Here is a 27,839-nt window from a genome sequence, read left to right as displayed (position 1 = left end):
CAAATTCCCTCCTGGACTTTTTCATCACCAAAACTGATGTTTGCAAGTTTGATCCTGCTGTTCTGTATCAGACAATCTGTTAGAAGTGGGAATCGGGATGAAGAAAGGCAGACAGAGGCTTTCTTCCAGGTCGTGTCTGAGTGATAGTGTTAATGTGTACATGCTTGTAGAAGACTTGAGTTTCTAGTTGTAATCAATACTTGACATATTTTTCCCATGATTAAATTAAAGCTGGGAAAGTGAGATTTCCCGTAGGAGAAAACATGTGGCAAAGGAGTTCATTGGTGATCTGCATCTAATCCAAATAAGTGCTACAATTACCTCTACTCTCATTCATTTAATTGTCCCTGTTTCCTCCTGCTGGCCCAGTGCCTGCGAACTGTGGCTTGCCACCCACATCAGAGAGAGAAATTGTTCATACATGTGGACTGCCTGTTTCCAGTGCTCTACGTGATTCCTTATTGGTAAGGGAAAAGAAAACAAGTTCACGTTACCAGAATTATAGCTAGATTTCTTCTGCGTAATATTTTGCAAACAAATCTATGGACACTCAGGGTCGTTAAGATTCTGTGCCAGAATCCACATGCTTCGAGGTCATGGAGTAAGCAGATTTCCCATATCAGTTATGAAGATAGCTAGATACTGGGTTCCAACAAGTGCAGCTGTGGGAACATTTAGGCTTCCGTAAGATTTTTTTTTTTTTCTTATTTTATTTCTTCTCTTAGAGATTGGATTGGCAGTTGGTGCTTTCTTTGCCTTAGTAAAGATGACTTTGTGGCCACTAGTATTTCTGCTAGGGGCTGGGATTTCACCCTTTTTTGCGCGCTCCTTGTGGGATATGGATCTTCGTGACACACTTGGGGTTTGTAGTGCGGTGCCAGCTGCTCACTGCCCCCTTTTCTTCCTGCGTGTCCGCCCATAGCTGGGCACTGAAGAGCTGGTGGTGTGAAAGACATATTCCCTTGTACCTTTAAGGACATTGAAATGAAAACATGACGTGAAAAGGAAAATAGTTATGAACCAAGGTAGCTTGAAGAAAAACATCAGGTAGAAAAGTGTGACTGGAACCATTTAAAGAATATTTTTCAGAAAATTATAGTTCAGCTTTATCTTCCCCACAACAGTAGTTTGATTAGATTCTGAAAGAGCCTTTTCAGAGCTGCAGCGCGAGCAACGGTCCTCACGGTAGGTCAGCCAGAACATACCTGCTCCTGTGAGCCAGCTGTAGCCTTATTGCTTTGTTTCTAGGAATAGAAGTCAGCAATCGTTCTTCCATTAATGATTCTACATCCTGAGTCTCTTTCCCTGTGGCTTTTTGAAGGATTAACCATTGGAAATAGATTATTCTTTTACACCTCACAATTTGTTTTTGATTTTTCTTAGACCATGGAAATAAAAAACTGTTTTGAATTTGGAAAATTAGTATATTAAATAAGTTATCTGTTTTTTCATTTCAAAATCAAACTTTCTTTGTGCACTGAACTATGAAAAACCTTTAAAAATGCCTGACAAGTAAAGAGAGATGCTTAGCCACTTGTTCCAATGAAAAGTAGAAGACTCAAGAATGTTGTAATTTCTGCTACATTCGTGAGATAGCTGGTAGCTGACTATAAGATTATATTCATATGCAAAGCTGAAAATTATGGTAGCATTAAATTAAAATTAATAACTCAATCTTTATGACGTTAAGTCAGAGGCAGTCTAATGTTATACTGTCTATGAAGCCTACAGTTATTTACAACACAGATGTTTACAGATAATGAACCAACTTTTCTCTTCTTTTTCTTTTTCTTTTTTTTTGGGGGGGTTGGGGGGGCGGGAAGCAGGGGAGGAACTAATGTTTCCTCATTAAGTCTCTACCTCGGTGGTACGTTTGGCTCTTTCAGGCAAACATTGTTGATGACACATCTCAGAATCGATGTTGATTCAGAGTAGAACAGATAGAAACTGGGAATAGTTCAGTTGCAAAAATAAGCAATAGTTCAGGTGTTAAACTACCGATGTGGAAAATTGCTCTGACAGTTATGATGTTGTTCTATCTTTTACGAAGACTTAAGCTATCATTACTTCAAATGCGTCAACCGATGCCTTGTTTCCTAGCGCACGCTAGCCTGTCCTGTACTGCCCATGTTTGTGGTCGCTGATGTTCTGCGCTGTGCGTGTGTGCACGTACTGAAAGAACGCGTTACAGAGCGGACCAAAGAACTCCTTCTGCAAAAATGTACACAGACTGTTTATCATGCAGGAGTTATTGTCTGCTGTCTATACTAGTACAACTTATACGGAAGCAAACTGCAAATAATAAAACACAGGAGCAGATTTATCAAGCTTACTTTCACTTTTATATATTTAATTATGAGCATCTAGGTAATTCTTCATGAAGAAATGCATACTCTTTAGCCTATAATTAATATGACTGCAGAATCCAGACATTCTATTTCCATTTTCTAGATGTGACGTTTTGGTGGTAAAAGGCAAGTTGGTGTGATTAAGAAGAATTTGGTAACTTGAATCTAGAATCTTCTTTCAGATTTGGTCTGTTGCTATACCCTAAATGACTTTATGTGACCCTGTAAACTGTACTAAGGTTTTGCTCATTTATTATGTTATGGGATTTTTATCTGGGGAAGCTAAGAGGTGTCAAAGTTCTTGACTGTTCCTTGCTTGTTAGAATGGTACTCCATATTTAGTCTAGAAGATTAATGAGCTTCGAAGTACCAAGGTGGACTGGATTGTAATACAGGCAGAACTGGATGACCTTGTGGACTGGAGTGGCAGCAAGAAATTTAATAAACAAATCCAAAGATATACAATCAGGGACTAACAACACGAATTTTTCCTGTAAGGCAGAGGTTCGTCATTTGGATGTGACAGAGGAGACGAGAGATCTGGTTGTAGTCACGGGTTATAGGATGTCTGTGAGCTGCCCATATGAAGTGCAACGCTATTCGAGGACTGATTCAGTAAAGTATTTTTGTGCAGAGATAGAAAAATGCCAGTATCATCGTACAAGGTAGTAGTGAGACTTCATTTAGAATGTCATGTATTGCTGCTGTCCCACTTATTAAAAAAAATTAAAAATTCAAGTTGAACAAATGTAGAGAAGGCCACTATGGTAATTAAGACAGGGAGAAACCTGTCACATGGGAACAGAGGTTAAAGAAGCTGCCCCTTATTTCTCAGTTTCTGTTGTCACTGGTTTGTTTTGTTTTGTTTTGTTTTTTTAATGTACAGCATCCTAAAATGCATTTGGAAGTAGGCATTGGGGGTCACTTAAAACTATTAATTGCTTTAGAACAGTCGCTTTGGAAAAACTTGTTATTGATAGTGCCAAAATTAGCGACAAAATAATGCTGTACTCATGCAACAATGGTGCAGCTGAAACTGAGAGAGATTTACATGGCTCACAGCACTTGTGGTTCTACTAGCAGTAGCACCTTCTTTCCTTTGCTCATTTATATGTTTTTTCTATAGTCTATCATAATTATTAACTGAAGTGAAGGACCAACCTTAAATACATAACTTTTCCTGTGCGCTGCTCATGTAGTTGAATTTGACATGCCAAAGAGTGGTGATGGGAGAGGTCATGAGTGAACAGAAAAATATAATTTGGCAGAAAGAAATAGAAACCTCTCTCACATGAGAACTTCTTTATTCATGAACATCATAAAGCCCATAATTTTTTTGAGCCCACTCACAGTGCCAAAAATGGCAGCATGAGGAGAAATGTGTCCAAGAACAAGCATCAGATGTGAGGCTATATGATGTCATAGAATCATTATGTCACTCAATGCCAACTGATTTCTAGGGCTGATTGCAAGCAATCGTTAATCACTTTGTATTGAACGGCATGCCAGCTCCGTCACATCTGGGGCAAGTACAAGTGGCACCTATTTAGCCAACATCCTGCTCTCAGCACTTTCACACTTTGTCTTTCAAACTAAACCAAACTGCCAGAGATGCAGCAAGATTTATTCCCTCCCCCCCTCTGTATGTGTCTCATTTTTGCCTAGGAACTTAGATGGTTGAAAACCTTAACTTGTAATTTCAGTCCCTGCTCATACTGACAATTGTGTGTCACTGAACAACGGGGCATGTCCGAGGTGGAATTAATACAGCTGCTGTGAGAACACTTAAAATTTCTGAATATTATTATGATACTCTTTATGTTTATTAGAGAGAAAAGTGGGATAATATGAGGAGTGTTCCTTTTTTACACATCTGTACTGGAAAAAGTTGTTGCAAGTGAGGTGCATACTCAGATTCTGGTATTAGAATAGTCTCACCGAACCCAGGGGTTCATTCACTATACGTAGCTAATATTAAACAAGAGCATTAGGATATATATTATCAAAGCCAAAATGTCTTGGGAAATGGGAGCTAATTGACATGACATATTAACTATAGAAGCTGCCCTATGGTGTTAATGCCATGCATTTATTCTACCCTTCCTTTCTAGTTTAGAAACAGATGTATTAAACCTGATAGAATGTTTCTGGTGGGTCCCACGCCATTTTATAATAATGAAAAATTTCCTTTCACCTTTCTCCACGTGCCTGACAATCATGAAAAGTTACTTAGACATGTTACATCAAACTGGAATATTCTTAAATGTAAATGTTCCTCACTAGCTGGGGTCTTGGACAAAGCAATTGGTAGCAAAATGTTGCATTTCTACAAAATTATGAAATCCTTTGGCCTTCTGTAATAATCCTCTAAGGATTGCAGTCATTCTCTTGAAACCCCTGCTTAATCTCCACGGGTTCTGCTATTTATTTTGTCAGTAACTTCAGTCGTGATGGCTTGCTGTCAATCATCCATTGTCAAAAGAAAAGCAAATTTCATAAAATATTCTGCTGGTGCTGTCCCACAGCTGAGGAAGAATTTACCTGCAGACTTTGGTATTATAAATAGACACAACTCATTAATGAACTGGGTCATGTGTTGTACCCATACCAGCTCAAGAAAGTGTTTCTGTAAGGCAGGAGAAAGTGTAGCTAAAGATGACTTGTAATGTTAATATCTTCTTAGAGTATCCTAAACAATAGTCATTGATATAAACATAAATTACAGATGCTACATACTTCATTTTTTATGGTACATAATCAGATAATTCCCCAAAGAACTTTTTATCACGTGTATTTTCATTAATTAACATTAAATGTCATTAGCAGTCAGCTCTGCTTGATCAAAGACAGATAAGTTGTAGCAAGATTCTGAGAAATAACATACCATTTACTAATTGTATTATTGATTTTATGGTCTGAAGAATCCTAATTATATGTGATACAAACTGGACCTAGCCGAGCCTGCTGGGGGTACTTTGAACATGAATAGTTCCTGGCAGTTCTGAGCATCTCACTTGCATAAATCACTTCTGGGCCTGATTGTGCATCTGTTTTCAAAGGTGATGTTTTAATGGACTTTGAAATCTGAAAAAGTGCATTCTGTGTGGTTCCACATGAAAGAGGAAAGAGATTTGGGATTTTTTTACACCTGATTTTAATCATTCTGAAAAGGTTTTAGATCTGTAGGCGGATACATTTGAACAGTGCAAGTAATACGGCATAGTTGATTCTAATTAGTAGGCCAGCCTAATACAGAATTTCCCATAGCTCCCTATGACTTTTTTTTTAGATGAGTTTTTAGTACTTTCTTCAAAGTTAATGATAAATTCAGACTTCCAAAATTTTAATTTCATGTGAAGGCAAAAACTGGGGAAAAAAAAAAAAAAAAGAAGTCACGAGGTGAATATTTGATGAGAACAAATGCCAGCCTGAGAAACAGGAAGAAGCTCAGATGTGTCTTATGTAAGTAAGTATAGTGCGTTCATAGAAAAATGAAAAGGAATTTAGATCAATGACATAATTATGAAATGTTACTCTTACCCTTAATTGCTTATACTTAAGAACATGAAAAGCCTAGTTTTTAAAGTATGTGTCTGTGTATGTAATTAGCCTATTCAGTTGCATGAAATTTCAATTTACTCTCAATTCATGATAATAAGGTGATATATTACTAGTAAATATTTTGTTTAAATTGTAAAGCATGAACATCTTTTAGAGCTAAACTGGTATCCGTATTTCTAGCTGGCCTTTTTCTGCCTGTTTCCATTGAGATGTTAAAAGGTTTGAAGGGGATGTTTTGATCAAATCCATCTGAGGAGAAACTTAAAGACAGATAAAATACTCTGTCAGAGTCAGTATTTATTTTTTTTAAGTGTCTGAAGAAATGAGAATTGTGTACTATAATTTTTTTAAAGCAACTTCCAATTTTCAAATCTTCAAACTCTTAGAATAACATTTTGAGAGTTTCCGACTGCTCTGGTTCCCACCTACTCATTCCTACTCCCACCTGATGTTTGACTTGCTGGTTAGCAAATCGAAGAATTGAAACAGTCTGAAAAATGAAAGACTGGGCTGGTGGGTGGGCTCCAAATTTAAACAAATAAACAAACAAGCAAAACACGTCATATCCCCATACCTCATTTGTGTCTGTTGTCTACTTTGGCATAGGAGGAGGGGGTTTTATTCCTCAGTAGATGAGACTGGACAGCGTAAGTTATGAAAAATAACTAAAATCCAATTAACTGTTATATTGTGCATTTACGTAAACTTTTCTTCTCTGAACGACTGTCAGAAATGGGATGTTGGGAAAAGGACTTGTTCCGTTTTCCGGGGGGGTGAGACTGAGGCAAGGACAGCTCAGAGAGTACACGTGGCCCTTGGCTGACAAGCGGGCTTGGTAGACAATGCTGCGTCATTCATTCTCCTTCTTTCTTTAGCGCTCCTATCACTGTAATACCTGAGAGCTAAACTCCTGCTTCCTGCTCTTGTGCTTGGCTTGCAAGACCAGCTTTTTCTTCCTAGTCCCTATCAGAGACTCCTCTTGAAACGAGAGGTGAAGTAGGAATGCCTTAAGATAGAACAAGCTAAATAATTTCCAAGGTGCAGAGCATAAGGCCGAAAGTCTAGGCACACATACTGTTTTCACTTGAAACCCACTTCCTAGAGGGATTCGGAACAGGGCAGCAATCACAAGCCTGGAAGCACGGGTGTTGTAGGGAAATTTGAGCTCTGTGTTCCATCTTTATGTGGAAGAAAACGAGTACACGCTACATTTTCTTGTCCACTTGGGAGAAAATCCAACGGATATTGCAAGGTGTTTTATCAATGATGTTCTGACGCATCAGTGAAAGCAGCAATTCAGGGATTATTTGAATAGTCCACTGTATAAAACAGTAATTGATGATTTATTCAAATATTTTTGTTCTGTATTTATGTATTTATCCTTGTGGCTCTACATTTTTTCAGTTAGACAGCGATTGCTCTGTTCCCAGGAGTTGGCTCATACATATCTGTTAAACATCTTCAACTTTGTGTGTCACAGGTATAACAACAGTAAGTTGTGTAAAGCGTTGGTTTAGGAAGAGGTGAGCTGTAGTTTGGCGTCTCCATATTTGAGGAAAAGCACGCCGTGAAAGGAAGCAATGCTATGCGTGAAAGACAGGAGGAAGAGCAAAAGGTGGTTAAGACAGAAGAGTAATGTGCAGGCTAGTAAGATTCTAATGAGTGGCAAGAAGGGAGTTTACAATCACCAATTGCTTCCACTTTTCCTAGATTTAGAGCTGAAACATTTTCATGCACAGAGAAAACTTGTTTCTTGTGTGGTAAAGGATGGATCACCAAATTATAGGATCTTCACCCTTTACTCTGCAACACATGGTACACCTGGAGTCCCAGCAGATGCTAAAACTTGTAGCTAAGAGCCTAAAGACTGCACAGCTCCCTTGGAGACGGACTTAGTTAAGTTCTAGCTTAAACAAATAGAAATGCAATTGCCTGAAGTGGGTTTTGTGAAGGGGAAGTGGAAAGTGGCCGTTGATCTTGGGAAGAAGTCCCCATGCAATTTTAAATGGGGTTATTCTGAATGCCTTTTGGACAGCAGTGAGATAATGAGACCACGAGGATAATGAGAAGATCAGAAAAATGGCTGAGGAGGGAAATGGGGCTCACAGCGTGTACCTAAAGAAGTGGGGCAGATGGAAGGACGTGGACAGTCTGCGGGGAGCTTGGAAGAGCTTTGTTAATGCTGTGCTTTGGAAGGGAGACCAAGATTAACTCACACAAATACAATTTTTCCACGTGTTTAGTGGTAACCAGTACAAGAGTCTCAAAGCTTATGCTTTCTCTACTGTTCTGAAGATCGTATCCGAAAGGAGAGGAAAATGGGGAACTCGCTTGTTTCCTGCTGGCCATCAGCTTGTGTGCCTCTTTGTGGAAGGGATTTCTGCTGTGTCTGGTTTTCTTTTAGTAGGATACATATAGGTGCCACTTGCTCAGATAATCTCAACACAGAGAGTAAGCTGCGTTGAGCTTACGTTACACTAAGTTAAAATATGTTTAAGCAAATTTAAGCTTCAATTTTTATGCCTCTGCAGAGGGGTTAATAAAGCACTCGTAGGGAAGTGTTTTCCTCCACTGTCTGAGTGCTGCGGATCCGAGAGCAAGCTGTGGAGAGGGCTCAGTGAGAGGACTTAGCAGATGGTACATGTGTGATGTTGATGAAGGAAGAATACAGAGAGAAAACTGTACTTTTCTTAACTTGTGGAAAAAACTTAATTAATACATCTGTAAAATGAGGAAATTAATCCCTAAAATTACCCTATAAACTCTCTCTCTTACAATTTGCATTAACCTTTTTTCTCAAAGTAGTTAAATAAGTTCTCAGTGCCAAAGTTAGGAGGAGGGTGAAGAGGAAGCTGAGGTAGTTGCATGTCCCAGTTATTCAGGTCTGGTTTTGTCCGTAGTGATTTTTCTAGCTACTGTTTTTCTGCCAGAAAGAGTCTCTAACCTGAGTAGTTCCAGTACCATCTGTATCTGATGACTGAGCTGGTAAATCCAAATTCTCTCCAGATACAAATTGGCACAGTGAACTCAGTGGACTTCAGCCATTTACACCATTAGAGACTTTGGCCCTTACATCTTCTTTGTCTTCCTTCTACCTAAGATACTCCCTCGCAGCCCCTGAGTTCTTTGTGGGTTTGCTCTGCCTGATGTATTTATGAATGTTCCTCTCGGCTTTATGACAGATATTTTACACAGTGCTCTGTTACTGTAAGCCAGGTGCTTTTATCCTTAATGAACAATTTCCTGGGAAAAAAAAAGAAAGAAACAAACAATGGATAAAGTAGGTCGTGGAGACAGCAGAGTCAAGAGCTTTGCATAGTGATGTAAAATTAAATAAGGCTGGGGTCGTGTTCTCATTTATCTCTCCAGTTATTGCTCTAACACTGTCTGTGGTGGTTCCTGGAAAGGTGAGGATATTTTGGGACACTGTTGGGATCTGCTGGGAATTTCGGCCACAGTCTCCTCTTCCCTCTGCTCTGCACAGATGAGAAAACAAGCACAGAACTGTAAGACCTGGATGTTATGAAAAAGCATTTGTGGGTGCTGCCATTGCCCGTCTCAAGCCCTGGAGATCCATCTGGGTGAAGGTGCAGTTGGCTGCTGCTCTGTAGCTGAATGAAGACTATTCGTGGTGCCTGTCTTTGGTGATATATCTTGAAGGTCTACAGTCAGTGGTGTGTGGTCAGTAGATGCATGTCTAAGTCTAGATTGCAGAGACATTTTGTTTCTTGAAGTGCCCCCTATTCCCGAGCCCCCCAGTCATCCCTGTAGGCACAGCACTCCCCCTTTCTGCTTCACAGCTGGGTTCACGGGGGAATCAGGGCATGGAAAAGGATTTGGTGCGTGTCTGAGCGTTGCCTTGACATGGCGTCAGGCCTTTGCTAGGACATAAACCTGACCTCACGTTTTAATACACATCTTGAGCTTCCTTTAGAGGTGTTTTGGGAGCCTAGGTTTAGGCACTTAAAGTAGGTGCCTTCTTACCAGCGCCACGTGTGGCCAGCTGGTGGATAGTTCTGAAGCAATAATTCTGCAGCGTGTCCGTTCATAGCAGTGACCAGCAGTAATCGCAAAGACCTTGTTCACCACACCATGACCTTCTCCATGGCATCAGCTTTCTGTCCTAGAGAAGGGCATATCTGTTCAGCCTATTTTCCGTGTTGGGTGCCTAAACCTAAGAGCTTATAGCCGTTTCTAGGCACCTGAGTAACTGGCCTGATTCTCAGATAGGCAGAGATTTGTGTATGCTCTGAAAATAAATTATGTGGACTTCTAACTTCAGGCTTTTAGCTTTGACATGATTGAACCAAATACCATTTCTGCAGTATTGATAGTGTTCCAGATATGCCCTGTAAGAAGCACAGGAAAGCACAAAGGGTTATTGCAGCTTCTGGGGAAACCTCATATTTCAAGTAAAATTGGCAGTTTTTAAGTGGCCACTCTAATTCTTAAGCCATTAGAAATCTAAGAATTGGTTTCACGTTTATCTTATATTTAGCAGACATTCATAGAAAAAGTTATATTCTGTATGGGCCAGTCAATGTTTTTAATAGCTATGGAGTTAAAAAATTTTAGATTAAGATTTCAAGAGGCTGAGAGGGAAATTGAATGCAGGAAGAGAACATCTGAGTTCTGTTGTAACAGAGAATGCCAGGGAGGATAAAGCACCCAGAGGAGAACAGATGAAGATACATGCTATTGGGCCAGTGGGGTTAGTAAAGGTATAGATGCAGAAGAAGCAAACTTTATTTCTTAACCGTCTTATGAAAAACTGAAGATAAAAAGCTTTGCCCTGCCTGCAGCATTTCTTGAAAATACATGTTTAGTTTCAGTGTTCGTTTTATTCCAGTGTTCGGTTTAATTTTATTTGGATTACTATCTTCAAAGTTCAAGGCATTCACCAACTTTAAAGCCAAATTGGAAAAAACTGAATCTGGATTCTCCGTGCAGCTCCAAGGCTTGCAAATCAGCCTTCTCCCATAAATACTGCACCGTTTCTGGAAAAGAAGAGACGGGTCTTTAAATGAAATATGAGATGTAGCATTGGGATGTGATAGTACTGCTGTAGATCAACAGCCATCAATCTGTGTTACTTAATTTGTCCCTGGCTCAGCTGTTCACTGTACTTGGGACTTTTTTGCTGTTTGTTTCATTTTATTTTCCTCTGAGATAAATGGAGACAAAAAGAAGGGGCCTATTGTTCTTGACAAATAGAAGTAATTTTTTAAAACATAACCGTAAAGGATATTCTGCATTTTCAAATAGCACTTTTTTTTCTGACTTTCACAGCACTTTCACAGAATCATACTTAATTTATTTCACTGCACGTATGTTGAACATCCTTATATTTCATTGCTTGTTACTCCCATTTTCATGTCAACTTCACATGCACTCTTTAAATGCTGTAAAAAAAAATCTGTTGGAGTAAACGATTGGGGTTTTTTAGTTAAGTATTTAGAAACATATTATTCCTCATCCGCGCACGCCTGTAACACTTAGGTTGCTTTATTTATCCTGGGTGTTCTGAGGATACAAGGTCTTTGTTGCTCTAAGTGTCTAAGGAAGCATATGCTGTAATTGTTTGACATCTTGAACATGGATTAGGTGGGTGGCTCTATGTAAGCAAGCTAACTCAAGTTCTCAGGAGATCAGCTTTTTGATGTGTGTCAGCTTCCTTTCTCTTCTGAAGTAATGTATGTGAAGGAATATCTGAAATATGCATGGGATGGTGAATATAAATATACTGTTAAATCAGGAGAGAATGTGAGTCCCCACACAGTTTCCACATCTTTAAAATTCCACTATGCAAGCAGACTGGGATGAGTGCAGGGGAGCCTACAGCACTGGCTGGCTTCCTCTGCCACCCCCTTACGGCAGCGGTCAGATGGTGGGGTCAGGGCAGGGCGGTTGAGCGGGCGAATGCATGAAGTCGCTCTGTCTGACTTTCCTTGTTTACCATGTTTTAATTGAGAGGCTTCAGATACGACTGCCCCAGGAGGATTTCTTAGCTTGCAGGATGTCGTCTTCTGTTGAAATACTGCAGGGTACCAGGATTTTGCCTTTCAAGCCTGCCAACGCCGACTTGTTTTTGGCAGAAAGTGCCAGTGGAATGTCAGCCATCTCCCTGTCCTAAGTGGCAGGGCTTGGAAGACCACTTCAGGGCTTAGGCACTACAAGGAACACTAACGTTTCAGTGGGCTTGAGTTTGGATTAATAACTTCAAGGGCCAAATGTTCAAAGGGCTGGCTTCCAATTTTACGCTGGTAGTTGAGTACAAGTACAAAATTATGTGCAGAAAATCACAGATAATTTTTTTTCCAAGCTGACCTTTCTGAAAAGGAGCCAGCAATTATCTGGATTTGGGCACTGTTTCAGCAATGTTTTTAGGTGTTGTTAATGTAATATTTTCATTATATTTCTGCTGGACTATTGATTAAGTATTCAATTATTTAAGAAAAAGAGATTTAGTATTATAACAAATGGTCACTTTTTGGATTGGTACATATGCTTTGCACAAGCACGTGCGGATAACGAGTTTGTGTAAGGACTGATAAAATAAGAGTGTCTGCGTTTCTTTGTGTGTTGATGTTGATCTTATAGAGTGGATGGATAATGCCAAATATGCTTATTCTTAAAGCATCTGGCAGGTTGGTCAGTCCTCTTCGCCTGTTTCCTGTGGAAGAAACTGAGACATTGAGAATTTGTATGGCCTAAAATTCCCCTGAAGTTTCCAGGCCCTGTGTTGTATGGTGGTTCGGTGCCCCCGAAGGCTCAGAGCTAGCCTACAGAAAATACTGGATGCAGAACTTGGGTGGAATTGGAGCTACCTCAGCGTGGCCAACTTTGCTAACCCAGTGTCACGCCTTAAGTCCTTGACAGTGTGATTTAAACTCAGGTCCTCTGAATCCTAAATACAGACACCAGCCTTCATCTTGATAAAGATATTTCATCAGCCATAACTAAACTAATTGCCTAGATTTCTTGCCTAGTGGCGTGTCTCTGTGGTACTTTGATGCAGTTTTCCTCTGAGAGCACTGAAGGAACAATCCTGAGCTTCCAAAAATAATGTTTGATAGATTGAGAAGAGCTTACTTTGTTATTCCTGCTTTGCTGTAGCCAAGCTCCCAATGACTCCAGAGGAAGTCGGTTTATAAGAGCGCTTAGCACTGAAGCAGATGTTAAGACTTCATAAGATATCCATGAAACTGTAGCAATGTTCACTGTAGCAATTGCAACTCAGACTGATATATTTTAGAGCTTAGAAATTTAAAGCAACTTAAGAGATCTGGATATTCAGTTCCTGTTAAAATCAGCCCCCTCCCCCCAGTCTTGGAAAACTGAGCAACTGTGGTTCGGAGAATAGGAGGGAGAGTCATGGGGACACTCTAGTAGTTAGGAGCGGGCGATGCGTTTATCCCATCTTTAAAAGAAAGCCTCTAAAATTCCATCTTGGGAAATGGAATTACTTCCTTTATTTGTACTGAACAGCACCTGCTTTGCTGAATGATGTAGCAGAGGTGGCTGCTGCTAAGACTAAGCAAACAGGACTCAGGATTCAGCTCTTTGTACTTTTTCGTAATGGCTTCCTTGTAAAGTCTGAAAATCTTTAAATTTTGCTTTTATTCTTTTATTTCCCAAGTAATGTTAATTACAGAAAATACCATGGAATTGTTTAATTTGTTGCATTCCCAATATTCAGTATAATTTCAGTCATGAACTTTGGTTGAGTAGCGGAGGAGCACGGTTAACTTCATAGAGAACACAGAATACTTCTATCCTGAAAAGTTAAGGTTCCTGCTTATATTTATTGGCATTACCCTTATGGCTAGAAGGGCAAAGTTGGAACAAGCTTGTCTCCATTGTATGACCCCAAGTGTGAGGTAAGAAAGATCCTAGTTTTGTACATCTTGTCGGTTTGTTCCTAGTTTGTGCCACTGCTGGGATTGGCCTCTTCAAGGAACTGAACGGTACAAACTGGTCCGGCGCCGTGAGCCTTCACAGGGTACTGGGCAAAAGCGGCTGCCCTGTCCTGGTCAGCTCTGTTTCGCCACTTGTCTATGTCACCTCCAGGTGACAGGAGACTTACGTCTGAAATGGTATCAGGGATATTTGTGAATAGTAGTGACTTCTGTATCTACTCCAAGCGTTTCCAGCTATGGAGCTGCCTTCTTGAAATCGCAGGCAGAGCTGCACACAAACCTTAACGAGAGCAGTGCTTAAGGAGAATGTGGGAAAGCTGAACGTGTGACTGACAGCACGGGGTTTGTAGCAGAAATCATAGGCCAGTTGTTTTGCGCTGCATGTGAGGGATAATAATTTGCCCTCAGTACAATGACTCCTAGAGGCTTAAATAGACCCTGTTAACTGAAATACCATCTTTTGTTAACAGAGGCAGCTTCTCGTCTACTGTCTTCCCGCATTAATCATGTAAGTTGTCAGTAGAAGGAACCCAGAAACCCAGTGCATAGTCTGGTGTCTCTGCCAGTTCTTCTACCACTTGGATTTCTCTGTGCTCAGATGACAAGAATCACATTCTCTGTGCTTTTGTATTCAGTACCTGGTCCTTCCTGGAAGTGTTTATCTGTCTAAAACAGCTTTAAATTTTAATTCAAAACAAAACCAAACCACAACCTTGGTAATATTTCTGTTGGTAATATTCTGTCCGCAAGAGTTTTTAGAGGTGGCTAGTGAGTTTGAGTGGCTTAGTTCTTGGCTGCCCAGATTAAAACAACCTGTTTCTTAGCATGCGTTCCGAGTTCCGCGTATTATTCAGTCCTTTCACGGTAACTCAAGTTATTAATCATAAATGGAGGCATCCAAAAAATCCTGATCAGTTTTGAAACTCATGGCCTCATTTAGCTTTCATAACAGCTTGTTTCTAACAAAATCTGATGTAGAGCCAAATGAAGTGTGTGTTTAAATGATCCCTTGCCTAAACTATCATGAAAATTTCAGATGGGATGAGAAGGAGGAATGCCATAGAGGGCAGCTTGTTGGAAGCTTGCTACTACTCAGAGACTAAAATAGTGTAATCAGCAAACACTCAGTCACTTTAATGCTTCTTCAGTGAAATCCAACTTTTTGTTTTCTGGCTTAACTCTCTCTTGCATTTTCCTTAATCACTTACATACAAATACTAGAATACATTTTAATTTTGGTGCATCTAGATTTTCCAATTTGGTAGAAACTATAATTAAAAACAGAATTAGGGAACCTCTTGATAAAGACAATACTTTTATGAAGAATCAACATGGCTTTGTAGATGCTTCATAAATTGTTAAAGCTCTTTGAAGTAAACATGTGGATCAAGAAGATTCAGTTAGATTTCCAGAAGGCTTTTGCAATGTCTTCTATCAAACTTCCTGAAAGAAACTGAACTTGGGATATTACAGAAGAAAAAGTCTGTATGTAAACTCAAGTGTTGTTTATATAATAGGAAACAAAGGCTGAGAATCAATGACTGATTTCTAGCAGAGGAGCAAGGAGCCGTCAAGTGAAATTGAGGAGGCAGAAAAACAAGGGAAGTATTTCATACAGTACATGGCTAAGATGTGAGACCATCACAGGGTGTTGTTGACGCTGAAATTTGCACATAGGGGATTGAAATTTACATTAACGCCTCAAAAATGATTAGACAAATTATTCGAATAGAATCTATCAAATGCTATTAAACACAAAGATACTTCTCATGACTGAGGAAGTCAAAGTTGCAAATTGCTGGAGGCTAGAAGGGTCTAAAGGCATGTGTTACTACCAGCCGTTTTCTTACACTCTTTCCTTGACAGTTGTTACTGACCGAAAGCAGGGTACTGAGCTTTGGTCTCATATAGCACAAATATCTTATGATATGTAATTTATAATGGTTTATCTCATTTCTCTCGTAATTTGTTTCCACTCCACCAAACACACTTTCTTTGACCCATTATGTTTTCTGTTTTTCTATTGATTGCTCACAGGGCCAAGCAACTTCCGAAGAGCTTTCTTCTGCTATCCTGGTAACGTGCTGTGTGTCTGCCTGTGCTGATGGTCTGTAAAAACAGGATCCATTAGGAATTTTCAGCACTTTGAGGTAAGACTTTTTAACATGGCTCTTTGTTACATGCATTGCATGGAAGCTTGTGAGAAAAATTCAGACTAGGTTAATCAACTGCGTATACATTTAGACATCTAAAGGAATGCTCTTCAAAAGTATATAAGGATTTAAGAATATTGCATGCTAGTGCAAGACTCTTCTGTCAATGTTTTCCGTAATTGCAGCTGGACACCAAATTAATTTTTTGCCTGGTTCAGAACTCATTTCATCCCAAATTGAGACAAAAGCATTTAATTTAGAACTTTGTCATGAAGAGAAAATTCTGTTTGAATTTCATGTCAAAGTCACGTTATGAAATATTTTGTGACAGAAATGTAAAAATGAAATGTTTCACTACTACTGCCCCTGAACAGGAAAGTCTCTAATGGTCATTTTTAGTTGAAGTTTCTAGTCTGTGGTTTTGGTTTTGTTTTTATTTTTTTCTCCCAGATACTTAAAGTATACACTAGTCCTCTTTCACAAGAATATTACCGAAGCCAGGTCCTCAGCACCTAGAGAAAGCTTTAGAGGATATATTCTCCATCCAGCAAGGATTCTTTGGGGCCTTATTTTCTTTGCACATAGGTCCAATCTTGTGGGGTGCTGTCGTCCTCAGCTTGTGTTGTATAAACTATAAAAGAAAGTAACAAACCTGCTTTTGTCTACACTCTCAGGTACTTCATCCAGTTTAAATGATCTTCTGCATCTTCTGGTCTCCTTGCAAACCCCAGCACAGTTTCCTCAACAAAGGTTTTTGTAAAGTGAATCCACAGACAAATAAATCAATGACTTGCCACCTACTAGTTTTTCTATAGCTAAGATTTGGGGCTTAACAGTGAAAGTGCGTTTCCTTTCTTTTGTGATGGAACCAGTGACCTGTATCAATATTGTAGGTGAAGTACTGAAATTTATTCAAAAGGAGCAAGGCATGTGAAAATGGCTTAATGAGGAACAGATACCTAACCTAATCAGTTATAATTACCAGAGAGTGAGACACTTGTCAAAAATCACCAGATTGTATTTTGGATTGAAAGACCCTCTTTCTTGCCAAATTGTACCTAAATTGACTTCTTTCACTCCTGAAAAGAAAAATCAGGCCTGGAGAGACAAGAAGTTCAAGTCCATTTAGGGTCTGCACAGAGAACCTGTGTGTCATTTATTTTCTTGCTAAGCTCAAAATGCTGCCTGTCCTCGGGAGAGTGGCAGTGGCAGACGCTGGAGAGGTTTATATAATTTGGCTTTAACTTTAATGAAGTTACAGGCATTGTCCTGCTGAAAGGCTGATGCCGCCTCCTTGGAGAGTATGTACCAAACGTTAAATGCAATGCAAAACTGGAGTATATATAACGCTGAGCAATAAAAGCTGTAAAAAACCCGTGTTAGATGTCATTACTGGATTCTTTTTTGATGTTGGTTTTTAATACATGTGCTCCTATTTTTAGAGTTTTATTCTGAATCTTGTAATAGCAACCATTCCATTTTGATATGAGGTCTTTTCTATTAACAGTGATCAAAGTGAAATATTTCATTTGAGTTACAAAAAGAGACATTTGAGATGAATGGGGTTCTGCTGTATTTGGAGAGTTGGATGTTTCTGATATACGATCTGACTTACAAAGTTAGAAAATTAATTGCACGAAGTGGTTCATTTATAAACAGGTAATAAAATACCATTAACATAAAAAGTTTAGAAAACAATTTTAAACCTCTTTAAAATACATTGTAAGCAAATATTCTGTGTGCTAGTAAGGCTTATACATAATTCTTTTGGTGTTTTTTTGGTTCTAAAACTAAACTGATACATTGTTTTCTTAAGAACAAATTGAGATCTCTGAGAATTCAAATGGAGCGCTGCTTTAGTTGAATGAGAAAAGGCTCATTCTCTTTCGGTAGAAGACAGGCTGTCTTTCTGCCTTTAACTAATGTAAGGATAAACCCAGGCTCTTGATGTTCTCAAGAAGTTACACTGAGCACAGAACCATGTTTTGATTTAACCCCCCCTCTCTTGAGGATTTTATTTCCTTCAGCAGTTTTGCCTTGCTCGTGCTTTGACCATTTCTGTTGGTGAGAAGCAGGCTTTCCTCTAGTCCCGTTTGTTCAGTGTCGCCGTGTACCAAAGGAGTAGAGAATGAACAAAGGGGGTAAATTGCAACCTGGAAATACAGTGCTCAGTAGAACTTGTCCTCTGTAATGTGGTGTTATTCAAATGGTAGCCAGTGTAATACTGTCATAGGCATCTTGTGAAGATACTTCAGTTAAAGGGCTGTCTGTCATTTTGTTGAGCCTGATATTTGGTGGTACACGTTAATGTTAAAAGAAAGCTCACTTCTACTCTCAAAAAAGCTCTCAGTTTTTGACCATTAGGTTTGTTGGACTTTTGTCCCGAGGTCAGCCACTCAAGACACTTTTCCTCCACGGAGAGGTAGTGTCTAGGACAAGCGTAGCAACTGTCTTTTCAGTAAACAGAACCTCTCTCTCATGCCCTTTTCTCATCAGCCCTCTTAATTTCCAGTGTAAGCTTTTGCATTGTTGCCGTGGGACTCTGAAACAGCCTGCAGGTAGAGAATGGTCACTCATAGACTTAAATCCATTTCATGAGGAACATTAACATTAAATCATGTTAATTAACATTAATATGACTTACATGGCTTAAGACCTATCTTTGGGTTTAGCAGAGCACTAGGAATAATTTAAAGGATGAGCTATTACTCCCATTGGGATCTTGACTTCAAATCCACTAAAGGCAATGGGTGTCCTTGGACTAGCTGAGAAGGCTTTGAATCAGGGGGTAATTTCAGATTAGCTTTTCTGGCTGCCCCTCTGCTCTTCATTCTGCTTTGTGATGACTTCTTTATGCTGGGCTCTCTATCAGTGCCATGCAGAGCAAACCCCTTAACATTCCTTTTGCTGTTCTGGACCGTGAGGCAATGAGCCATGTGTTTTTTAGATGATCCTATGAAGATTCAATCTATTTTTAGGGCAATCTTGTTGCCAGGAATAATATATGGGACTTTTGATTTGAATGGTGGATTATGTGACGATGTGAATGCCTAACATGGATATTTAAAAATATTTTTTACTGACTTAGCGTTTAATAGATTAACACCTCTAATGCAGTTACATTTAAAAGCACCTTTGTATTTCCTATCTTTTTTTTTTTTTTCCACTTTTGTCATTGAGGACCTCTAGGCAAACACCATGACTTTCGTTACAAAGGCCCAAATGAGCAATAAGTAGGTATGTCAGTACGTTTAATAGATGAACTGTAAGACAATCAAGAGACCACCTAATGAATTTTATACAATCTATTTCCAACTTCAATGCAAATATTTTTATTTCATGTTTAGTGTTCTGCATAATGTGACCCGATACGCTGACCTCTGTCGTTCTAAGTGATTCCCCCCATGTAAGAGTGAAAAGTGAATTGATTTTCCTTCATTCATGTAATAAGCATACGTCTCAGATCTAGGCCACTATATTGACACACGTAAAACCCACTTAAATAAATCAAAGGGGGTATTTGGGTTTTCTTCCATGTGCCTGTAGGTTGATGGGGGAATAGATTGTTTTAATACCTTGGTTGTTTATTTTGTCATTACAGACAGACAGCTGTAAAAATGTTCTTTGGAAGAATCATTGGGGCTATCGATATCTTGGGTAGCTTAATCATCAAATTTATCAGTTCTAGTAGGTTTAAAAGTATAAATTCCTTTTAGAATGCATTTGCATTTTTAAAAAAATGTTCTATTTAGTTGATCTCTTTTTCAGGTTTTTCAGTTTGTAAATAACTCTACAGTATTTGGATTTGCACAAAAGTAAGTATGAAACTGTGTAGAAGGATGTTTTCTTCAAGATTGTCTTTAATGGCTGTCGGTTCTTTTCTTTATCTAGATACAACGATGGTGGCACATATGCTGTTCAGGTGGATTCTAAAAGGACTTATTCTGCCTTTTCTGCTCAAAACTACTCTGTCCCTAAACCCAGACGATCCAAATGTTTGTAGTCATTGGGAAAGGTAATGTATAACATGCTGTTTTTTGGGTTTTTTTGTGACTAGCCATTTCAGATTTTTATATTTAAAAGGAAAAATAAGAGCCATAATTTGCTAAATACCACCCTGTCTCACAAAAGAACATGGGTTTGCATGACAGAAATAGCACTTCTGAGTGCCTTTGAGGATTTGGATCATCCCAAAGAATTGTTTCTAAAGCTTATAGCTAGAGACCGTACCCCTGTCTGCTCAGCTGTGCTTTGGAAAGCTCCTCCATGGTTTCAGCTAGAGGACTGCACAGGTCTATTTTCATTTATCATGGAGAGACCTAGAGAAATGGTGGCCTTGGTCTGTCTTGCTCTTTTCTAGTTGTTGTCATGCAAGACTGTTAGAGATTTCAACTAAATTTTAAGCCCTTCCTGCTGCAACATGCAGCTTCATTCTGTATGTCCTGAACTCTGTGGCTGTAGCTGCCAAACTCGTGTCTGCATCAAAGAGTATCTGCATGAAAGCACTGAGAATTAAAGGCCCTCGTAATTCTGTTCTCTCTGTTGTTACAGTGTCCTAATCCTAACAGTGGGTCTCTGCCGAACAGTTCTTATGAGTACACAGAAACCCACTAACTTCGATAGGTTCACATTCACGCAGGGTCTGTTGCAGAGGCTGAAGTTCCTGTACTCTTAAGTTTAACTTGCTAAACCTCAGTTCTGTTCTGTGGTTTAGTTCCACACAAATATGAATTACTGTGCAGTTTAGCAAAATAAACCCCTTGACAAGAGCAAAAAATGAAATCATACTTTAATGGCACTGTGTTTTTATTTTAGAGGCCTTAATTAGAGAATTAACTGTTTGTAGGTAATGCAGCTGCAAAGACTGTACAGGAATAGGATTTTGCAGTCTGTGTTGTGAGGTGAAGTGCATTCAGAGCACAGGAATAAAATATTGATTTTGTCTGAAGAAAGTCAGCAACCTAGAGACCCAATCAAGGAGAAACAAAAATTAAATACCAAAATTGATTGGTTGTACTGACCAAGATGACTTTGTTACTTAGATGTTAATAAATCAAAGGGAAAAGATTTTTAGGGCAATTCCTGGATAACAAACGGGATCATAAAATAACAATCAAGATTCGTGAGTGCTTTTGCTTTACATTAATAATGAGCAATGTAAATATTTTACATTTTGGCATTAGTAAACTTAAAAACATTTTTGTCAAACCCACAAATTGTGATAGAGGGCAAAAGTAACATCTAGTAGAATCTTGGCTTGTCTAGAAGGGGCATGACAAGCAGGGCAGTAATAGTCCAATCTTCGATTTCAAGCCAATCAGACCCTCCAAGCAAATATTTTGGTATTCCCTTGCCGGTGCGATCTCACAGGGCTTAATCACATCAGCAGTGCCATTGATGAGAAGGAAATCACGTGGACGATTAAGACAATCGATATAATGAATGACTTGGAGGATCTAATTCCTGGGTCTTGACCTTGTCTAGAATGATTTCAGTATCATTCTCCAAAGATATTGTAGATCTGATAAAGTAGAGCTTGTTCCCAGATCAGAACCTGAGATTATGAGTCTCTTAAGCAGTGCACACACTTACTATAGGGCAATACAACGTTCTAAAATGACTGACGCTAGCAAGTAAATGAAATCTGTGTTCCTGTGTCATGTGAGAGGCCCAGGCACTTTAAATACAATCATAATAATTAATATAGTACCTGTTGCATGAATAAATAGTGTTTTGTGAAGGAGATTGCTGAATTATTAGTATTGTTGGAGCTCTGTGATTTCTAATCAATTTGCCCACTTTTTGTTTATATCCATTCATTTGTACAAAGGGAGGTAATTCCATTCGAAACGTACCACAGAGTGTTCCAAATCTAGACACCAGTTAACTCATGATACAATTTTAGTTAGTTCTGAGGTTATTTCTGCTGCAAATTAAGAGGATTAAACGTGTGCAACAGAAAACCAAACACTCTTCAACCTTTTACAAATGATCCTATTTGATTGGCGCACCCAGTATTTGAAGTAATGATGCTGCTTCATCATAAAATGAAGTGTGAGCATCCCATCATGCTGGCAAAATGCCGCAGTGCTAAGTTAACGTGAGCTCTTCTTGGATTGTGGAATACAAGCAAAAATTAACAGGCCCAGGCAGGAAGGCAACTGAGACGCTTTAAAAACATGGTGCTTTCCTCTCTCTTAAAATTTGCACTATCAAGTTAACGGAATGCCCTTTTCGCATTCTAAACTACCATGAATTTTAGTAACATTTGTGTCTTTTCCAGAAGGGAATAATTTATTACTCGGACTGAAATCTCTATGCCTATTTCAGTTATGGAGCCCAAGTGAGAAGCATTTCCAAAATTTTCAGGAGGATGTGTTGGTTGGAGGTTGAAGGAAGCTCTCTTTTGATAATGCCCAAAGTTTCTAAGATTATTGATTTAATGATTTTTCATACTGCGGTTAGATGAGTAGCATATACAGGGAACTGAAGCTTTTCATGCTGCAACAAACAGCCTTTCACTTTCTTTTTTTGTCTACTCCTAGCTACGCTGTGACGGTTCAGGAATCGTATGCTCATCCTTTTGATCAGATCTATTACACAAGATGTACTGACATACTGAACTGGTTCAAGTGCACTAGGCATAGGTAAGAGCTGATCGCTAGAAATTTTAGTTTTATGTTGCCTTTTTGTCTCCACTCATCCCTTTTATTTATCTAAGTTGTTGTGGTACTCTAATACAGATGGGTAAGGAAAGATGTAGTTTAGTACAGTAGCTGGGGCGTTCGGCATTCTGGGGCAATGATTGAAGTAGAGAGATTTTTGCATGAAATTTGAGTGAGATCGGTGGTATTCAGTCTTTTATGGGCCACTCGGGAGTATGTATCCTTACCATTCACCCCGCCAAGTGATTGGAAGGGTGTATAACATGACCAAACATGACCAACTGTCCTCTCCAAGTGATCAGTGCATGTCCAAGTTTATGGTAGGAAGTCCCCGCACCTCTTAAATCTTGAAGAATCAGGCACTTGAGGGTTAGTGATAGCTATAAATGGATCCGTATTTGAAATGCTGCAGCCAAATCTGTATTGAAAATCAGGTGAAATGAGGATGGGTCCATTTCTAGTACTGAATGAAAGCTGATACTAGACACTTAATTTTTGCCAGGCTGCAAGATACCGCTGTTATATTCATCCTGATTCCAATAGAAAAGTATCCTAACAAACATGCACTAATATTTGCAGTCTTTCAAGGGGGTTTAGCAAGCTACTTGGTACCTTAACTTTCATGCATTCGGTAGCAAAGAGGTTGTTCAGTACCATCCTGGTCTGACTGCGGGGTTTTGGTTTTTAGCTTCTGTGTTACAATGTATGGAGTCAAACAGAGATGCAGAGCTTTCTGGACTATTGTATAGCTTGGAATGCAGCAGAGTAAATTCGATCAGTTTATCTAACATAAGGAACAATAGGTTTTGTTCAATTTAGGTAATTTCAAATAAACTTACAAATAAACATCAAAGCTGTTTTGAAGTGTTTGGCTGTTAAATATACTCTGTTAAATATTCCTTTTCTAATGTGGTATCATTGGTAATTCTATGAATCAGTCTAGAAAAGCTACAGAATGCTTAACACCTTCTAATTTCTGTGGACTACATATTGTGGTGGGGAAAACATGCTTTAAATACTGAACTGGGACTATAATGTCATTTTGCAAGGCATTAATGCCTCGGAAGGGTTAGCGAGTAGGAAGAAATCACTTGGGGTTAACTTCCCATTTTGTGTCTCAAGAGCATTTTCCATTGTGGCAATCTCTCGTGTAGCACGCTGACACAGTGGTCTCCATAGAAGAGTCTGTTCATTCCATTGATGATAGCTGACCTTGCTGATACGCAGAAATGAATCGTTTGTTCTTGAAACTCCTTGCCCTTGCTTTAGGACTGGGGAAATGTTTTAAGACAGCGGTGCTAGGAAGGGCTACGGTGATCGACCGTCATGGGTACTGTGTTTATAATACAAGTTATATTTCAAGTTTCAAAACAAGTATTGATTTTTTTTTTATTGTGGCTTTTAATATCAAAAGCTTTCATGCATTTTAAAATAATTATTGAATGCTATCCTTACTATAATTTAACACAAATATAATTCCAACAGTTGGCATTGATTTTCAATATTGTCAAATGGCTTTCTGTCTTGCATTTTAGAATAAGTTATAAAACAGCATATCGAAGAGGACTAAGAACTATGTATCGGCGAAGATCTCAATGCTGCCCTGGATATTATGAAAGTGGAGACTACTGTATACGTATGTACAGAGCTTTGATTCAGATGTGAGAATTAAAAGTAATTTTTGGAGGAGCTCTAGACAAAGTAAAGATGTATTGCAGTAGCAATATTAAGGGCTGATATTTAGAGTTGCCCAGAACCTTCAGGACCCACTGATTTCAGTCAGAATTACAGATACAGGACATGTCAGGTCATTTCAGGTTAAGCATTTCAAGCATATAAGCAAATAAGTAAAATTTTGCTGAAATCGTTGAGGGAGGGGGGGGATAATCTAGTTCTTGAGTGCTTTTTGAATTAGACCTTACTTTGGGGAATAATTGATGCAAGTATGCACTAACATTAAAGAATATGGGGAACTGAGAACACTCTTAGGAATTAACTAGTACATGGTTTAAGTAGCAGTGTAAAGTTTCTGCCTCTTAACTTTGAAAGTTCATACTCCAGATAGGAATAGTTAAAAACTTACTGTGTTTCACGTGGTTCCTGTCAATAACTTTACTCTTTTTAAAGCTTCACTGATATTGGAAGAACTTTGTCCTAATTGCACCATATAAGTAAATAAAAAGCTCTGGAGTGTGTTAGGTCAGTCAGACCAGGGCAAAAAGCAAAACGGATCTTTCAGCAAGACCTACGAGCGTCGTTAATTAAAAATGTTCTGTGTGTTAATGTCACACGTTTTCAGTATTGCAGCTTTCTAAGTATTCTGAGGCAGAATATGTTTTGCTACACTTTGTTTGAAAGGAGAATGGAGCTGGGGATCTCTTGTCTATGTCTTGTTAGAATGGGATTATGACACAGGAAAAACACAAGGTGGTTTTGATCAGCATCAGAATCCAAATTTTATTGGCAGGTTTAGCATGCCATGGAGTAATTTAAATGTGAAAATTATACAATTATCCAACAAAGTTTAAATATCTTGACACAGTGATTTAAAGCTATTTCTGTCTAGTTCGGTTGATGTTTTTATCTGAGTACCTATATTGTACTTACATTGCAATATATGAGCACCTCAAAAACGTGAATGGACCCTAATCTTATTTTGAATCACCTTTATGCCAAAGAGTTACTTTAAAGGGGCTTTGGACTGTGAAAAGTTAAGAGCCCTTTGAGATAAGGCATTAGAATTAGCCTTATTTTACAGAGAGAGTAATAATTTGATCTTTCAAAGTGCAGAGTGCTGTTACTCAAGTCCTACTAGAGAGTTCAGCTGCTGCCAAAAAATTTTGCCTTTGTATTATGGAGAGAGAACAGAATAGACCATACCCTAAATTTTGCTAATGCAGAAGAGACAGTAGGTATCTGGTCAGACCAGGTGTTTCATGTTTGACACAGAGCAGATGACACTTAAGCTCTGTTGTTTACATGTGTAAGAGTCATGTTCTTATATTTCATTATCTGCATGGTCATAAATGCAAAGTGATGCCTCAGGGACATTTTCTATCTGTTCTCCTTCCTGGGAGATCTGAGCAGAAAGTGCAGCTGAGAGAGAAATGATGTAAAGGAAGAAGTTCTCCATCACGATTGATTCTATGTACTTGGTCTTATTGTTTTGATACCACAAGTAGCCACATAGCAAAAAAAAACCCAACACAAAACCCCAACAACAAACAACCCCCAACAAAACCAAACACCAAAACCCAAAAAACTCCAACAAAACACATCAAAACTCTCTGACCCTGCAACCAACAGTTTGAAAGCACAACAATATTTAGCTAATGTGATCCTTTTCCCATGTCATCCCTTTTGTTTCTAATGCATCAAGCCCTGGTCCCATTTGCTTCGTGTTGTTTTGTTTTTCCACAATACGTTCCCGTGCCAACAAGCAAATTCTCCCGTTCATCATTCTTTGCAGTCAGCAGTGAATTCCATTTTCATTCCTGGTGGCACCTCCCTTCTTTTGCCTCTTTCCTTACCTTCCTTTCCCATTGCTTTCTTTTCTTTACAGTGCTATTTTCTGCTCTTTCCTCACAAGGTAGTCTTGTACTCCTGGCCCACGTTCCTCTAGACATGTTCAGTGCCTGCTCCTTTAACGGCAGCTGCTACAAGAGACAGGTCAGGAGACGCCATCAAAACCATCCCGCTTGCCGATGCAGCACGGTTCAGAGACGGGCGTGCTTCCGCTCGGCCCCACTGACGCGAAGGGAAGCGGAGAATTCCAGCCCTGCAGAGAATGTTCTCCCCACTCAGCCAGCCCTTTAAAATCTATTCCATTAGTAATCATGGAAGCCGCTACAACATGGGGAGGAGAGAATACATCCTGCAGTGAGTCTGATGATCAAAAGAAAGTTTGATTAAAAAACAGTGTGTAGATTAAAGGCTAATTGGTTCTTCTTTCATTAATAGCAGTCTTTATTTCTTACAAAAGTTAAATAGCTTTGTAATTAACAGTGACATGTTTAGACTAGAGAAGGCTGAGTTTAAATCTCTATTAATGACTGTTTCTTGGATTTTAAGGCAGGAGTGAAGGCTTTCAGCTACTGTTTTGATCTTTTCCCTTCTCATTTACTACTTTTTAAAGGAATGTCAGATATAGGTTTTTTTCTTTGTCCTCCTGTTGGGACTTACTAAATGGATTAAGTCTAATAAAAATCCGTCCCCAGTTCTAAATGATCAGGTTCTCCCAGAGCCTCTTGCTCTGCCACTCTTTCTCTGCTGTCATCTTTGCCCTTTTGAGATCTTCATATGCTCCTGCCCCGTAAAATGAGGAATTCAGGCACGAGGTCAAATAATTTAAATTGTTGTTTAAATTGTTGGGTTGTAGTGGCATTGAAAAAATACCACCTGAAAAATGCTGCAAATGCGCATCTGCGTATTTTTTTTCCCGTTGATGTCTCAGAAATGGTTGCCGCCATTCTGGTAGCTTTACAAAACAATTCCCCTTCTCTTAATGTTCTTCTACAGGACATACTTCTCACTGAGCTGTCCCTGAGAACTAACAGCATAGTCTGGGTAGTAAATCAGAGCAACTATGATTTACTGTACTTTGCATGCTAAGGTAAGCTTTTGGCAGAGCAAATGCATAAACTGCAGAAAATCTTTTTTTAAACAACCACAGGGTTCAACTGCCCGTCAAGGATTTCGTAAGGATATTTTGAAATTATATTGCCTAGATTAGTATCTGTGGTAGATAAAGCATCTCTGAATACTTTGCTGCTCAAAAAAAGAAAAAGAAAAGGAATATGACATGGCTCTTTCATGATTTTTACCCTTTGAGTAGATGGTAATTGAATACTTCCCTTTAAGAGTACGTCAGGTGGAAAGATCCTGTGTGTACAAAATGGATACATTTTTGTCTGAGAGACCAATGCTTTGTTCAGTCTGTCCATTTTAATCTTATTCTTGCACTAGAGATTTATATAAAAGAGACGTTTCTTCTAGGTAACAAAGGGTCAGAGACCCAAGCATCAGAGAAATGGAAGACGGGACTGCAAGTGGCATCTACTTATATCTGACTTTTTGGCAGAGAAAAAGAACCATGAAACACAAAGTTGGGAATTCACCTTTTCTTCATAGATTGAGATATTGTAGCTTTTAACAGTTTTATTTTTCACTCTCATACCGTACACTCTTTTTCTA

The 27,839-nt window shown here is 39.0% G+C and overlaps 1 protein-coding gene across 14 annotated transcripts in view; it reads left to right on the top strand.

Annotated features, from left to right (window-relative positions):
• Positions 1–27,839, top strand: part of MEGF11 (multiple EGF like domains 11) — a 283,386-nt gene that overhangs the window by 52,422 nt on the left and 203,125 nt on the right. For all 14 annotated transcript variants that reach the window (XM_063347292.1, XM_063347291.1, XM_063347294.1 and 11 more), the window contains exons 2-5: positions 15,866–15,978; positions 19,873–19,996; positions 22,527–22,628; positions 24,182–24,282. In XM_063347292.1, the coding sequence (XP_063203362.1) occupies positions 19,881–19,996; positions 22,527–22,628; positions 24,182–24,282 (319 nt within the window). In that variant the 5' untranslated portion in view covers positions 15,866–15,978; positions 19,873–19,880. The remainder of the gene's footprint in view (positions 1–15,865; positions 15,979–19,872; positions 19,997–22,526; positions 22,629–24,181; positions 24,283–27,839) is intronic.

The sequence above is a fragment of the Chroicocephalus ridibundus genome, chromosome 9 (genome assembly GCF_963924245.1).
Source record: "Chroicocephalus ridibundus chromosome 9, bChrRid1.1, whole genome shotgun sequence".
NCBI lineage: Eukaryota > Metazoa > Chordata > Aves > Charadriiformes > Laridae > Chroicocephalus > Chroicocephalus ridibundus.
The sequence above is the reverse complement of the archived record's forward strand: the minus strand, read 5'-3'. Positions and strand labels throughout refer to the sequence as shown.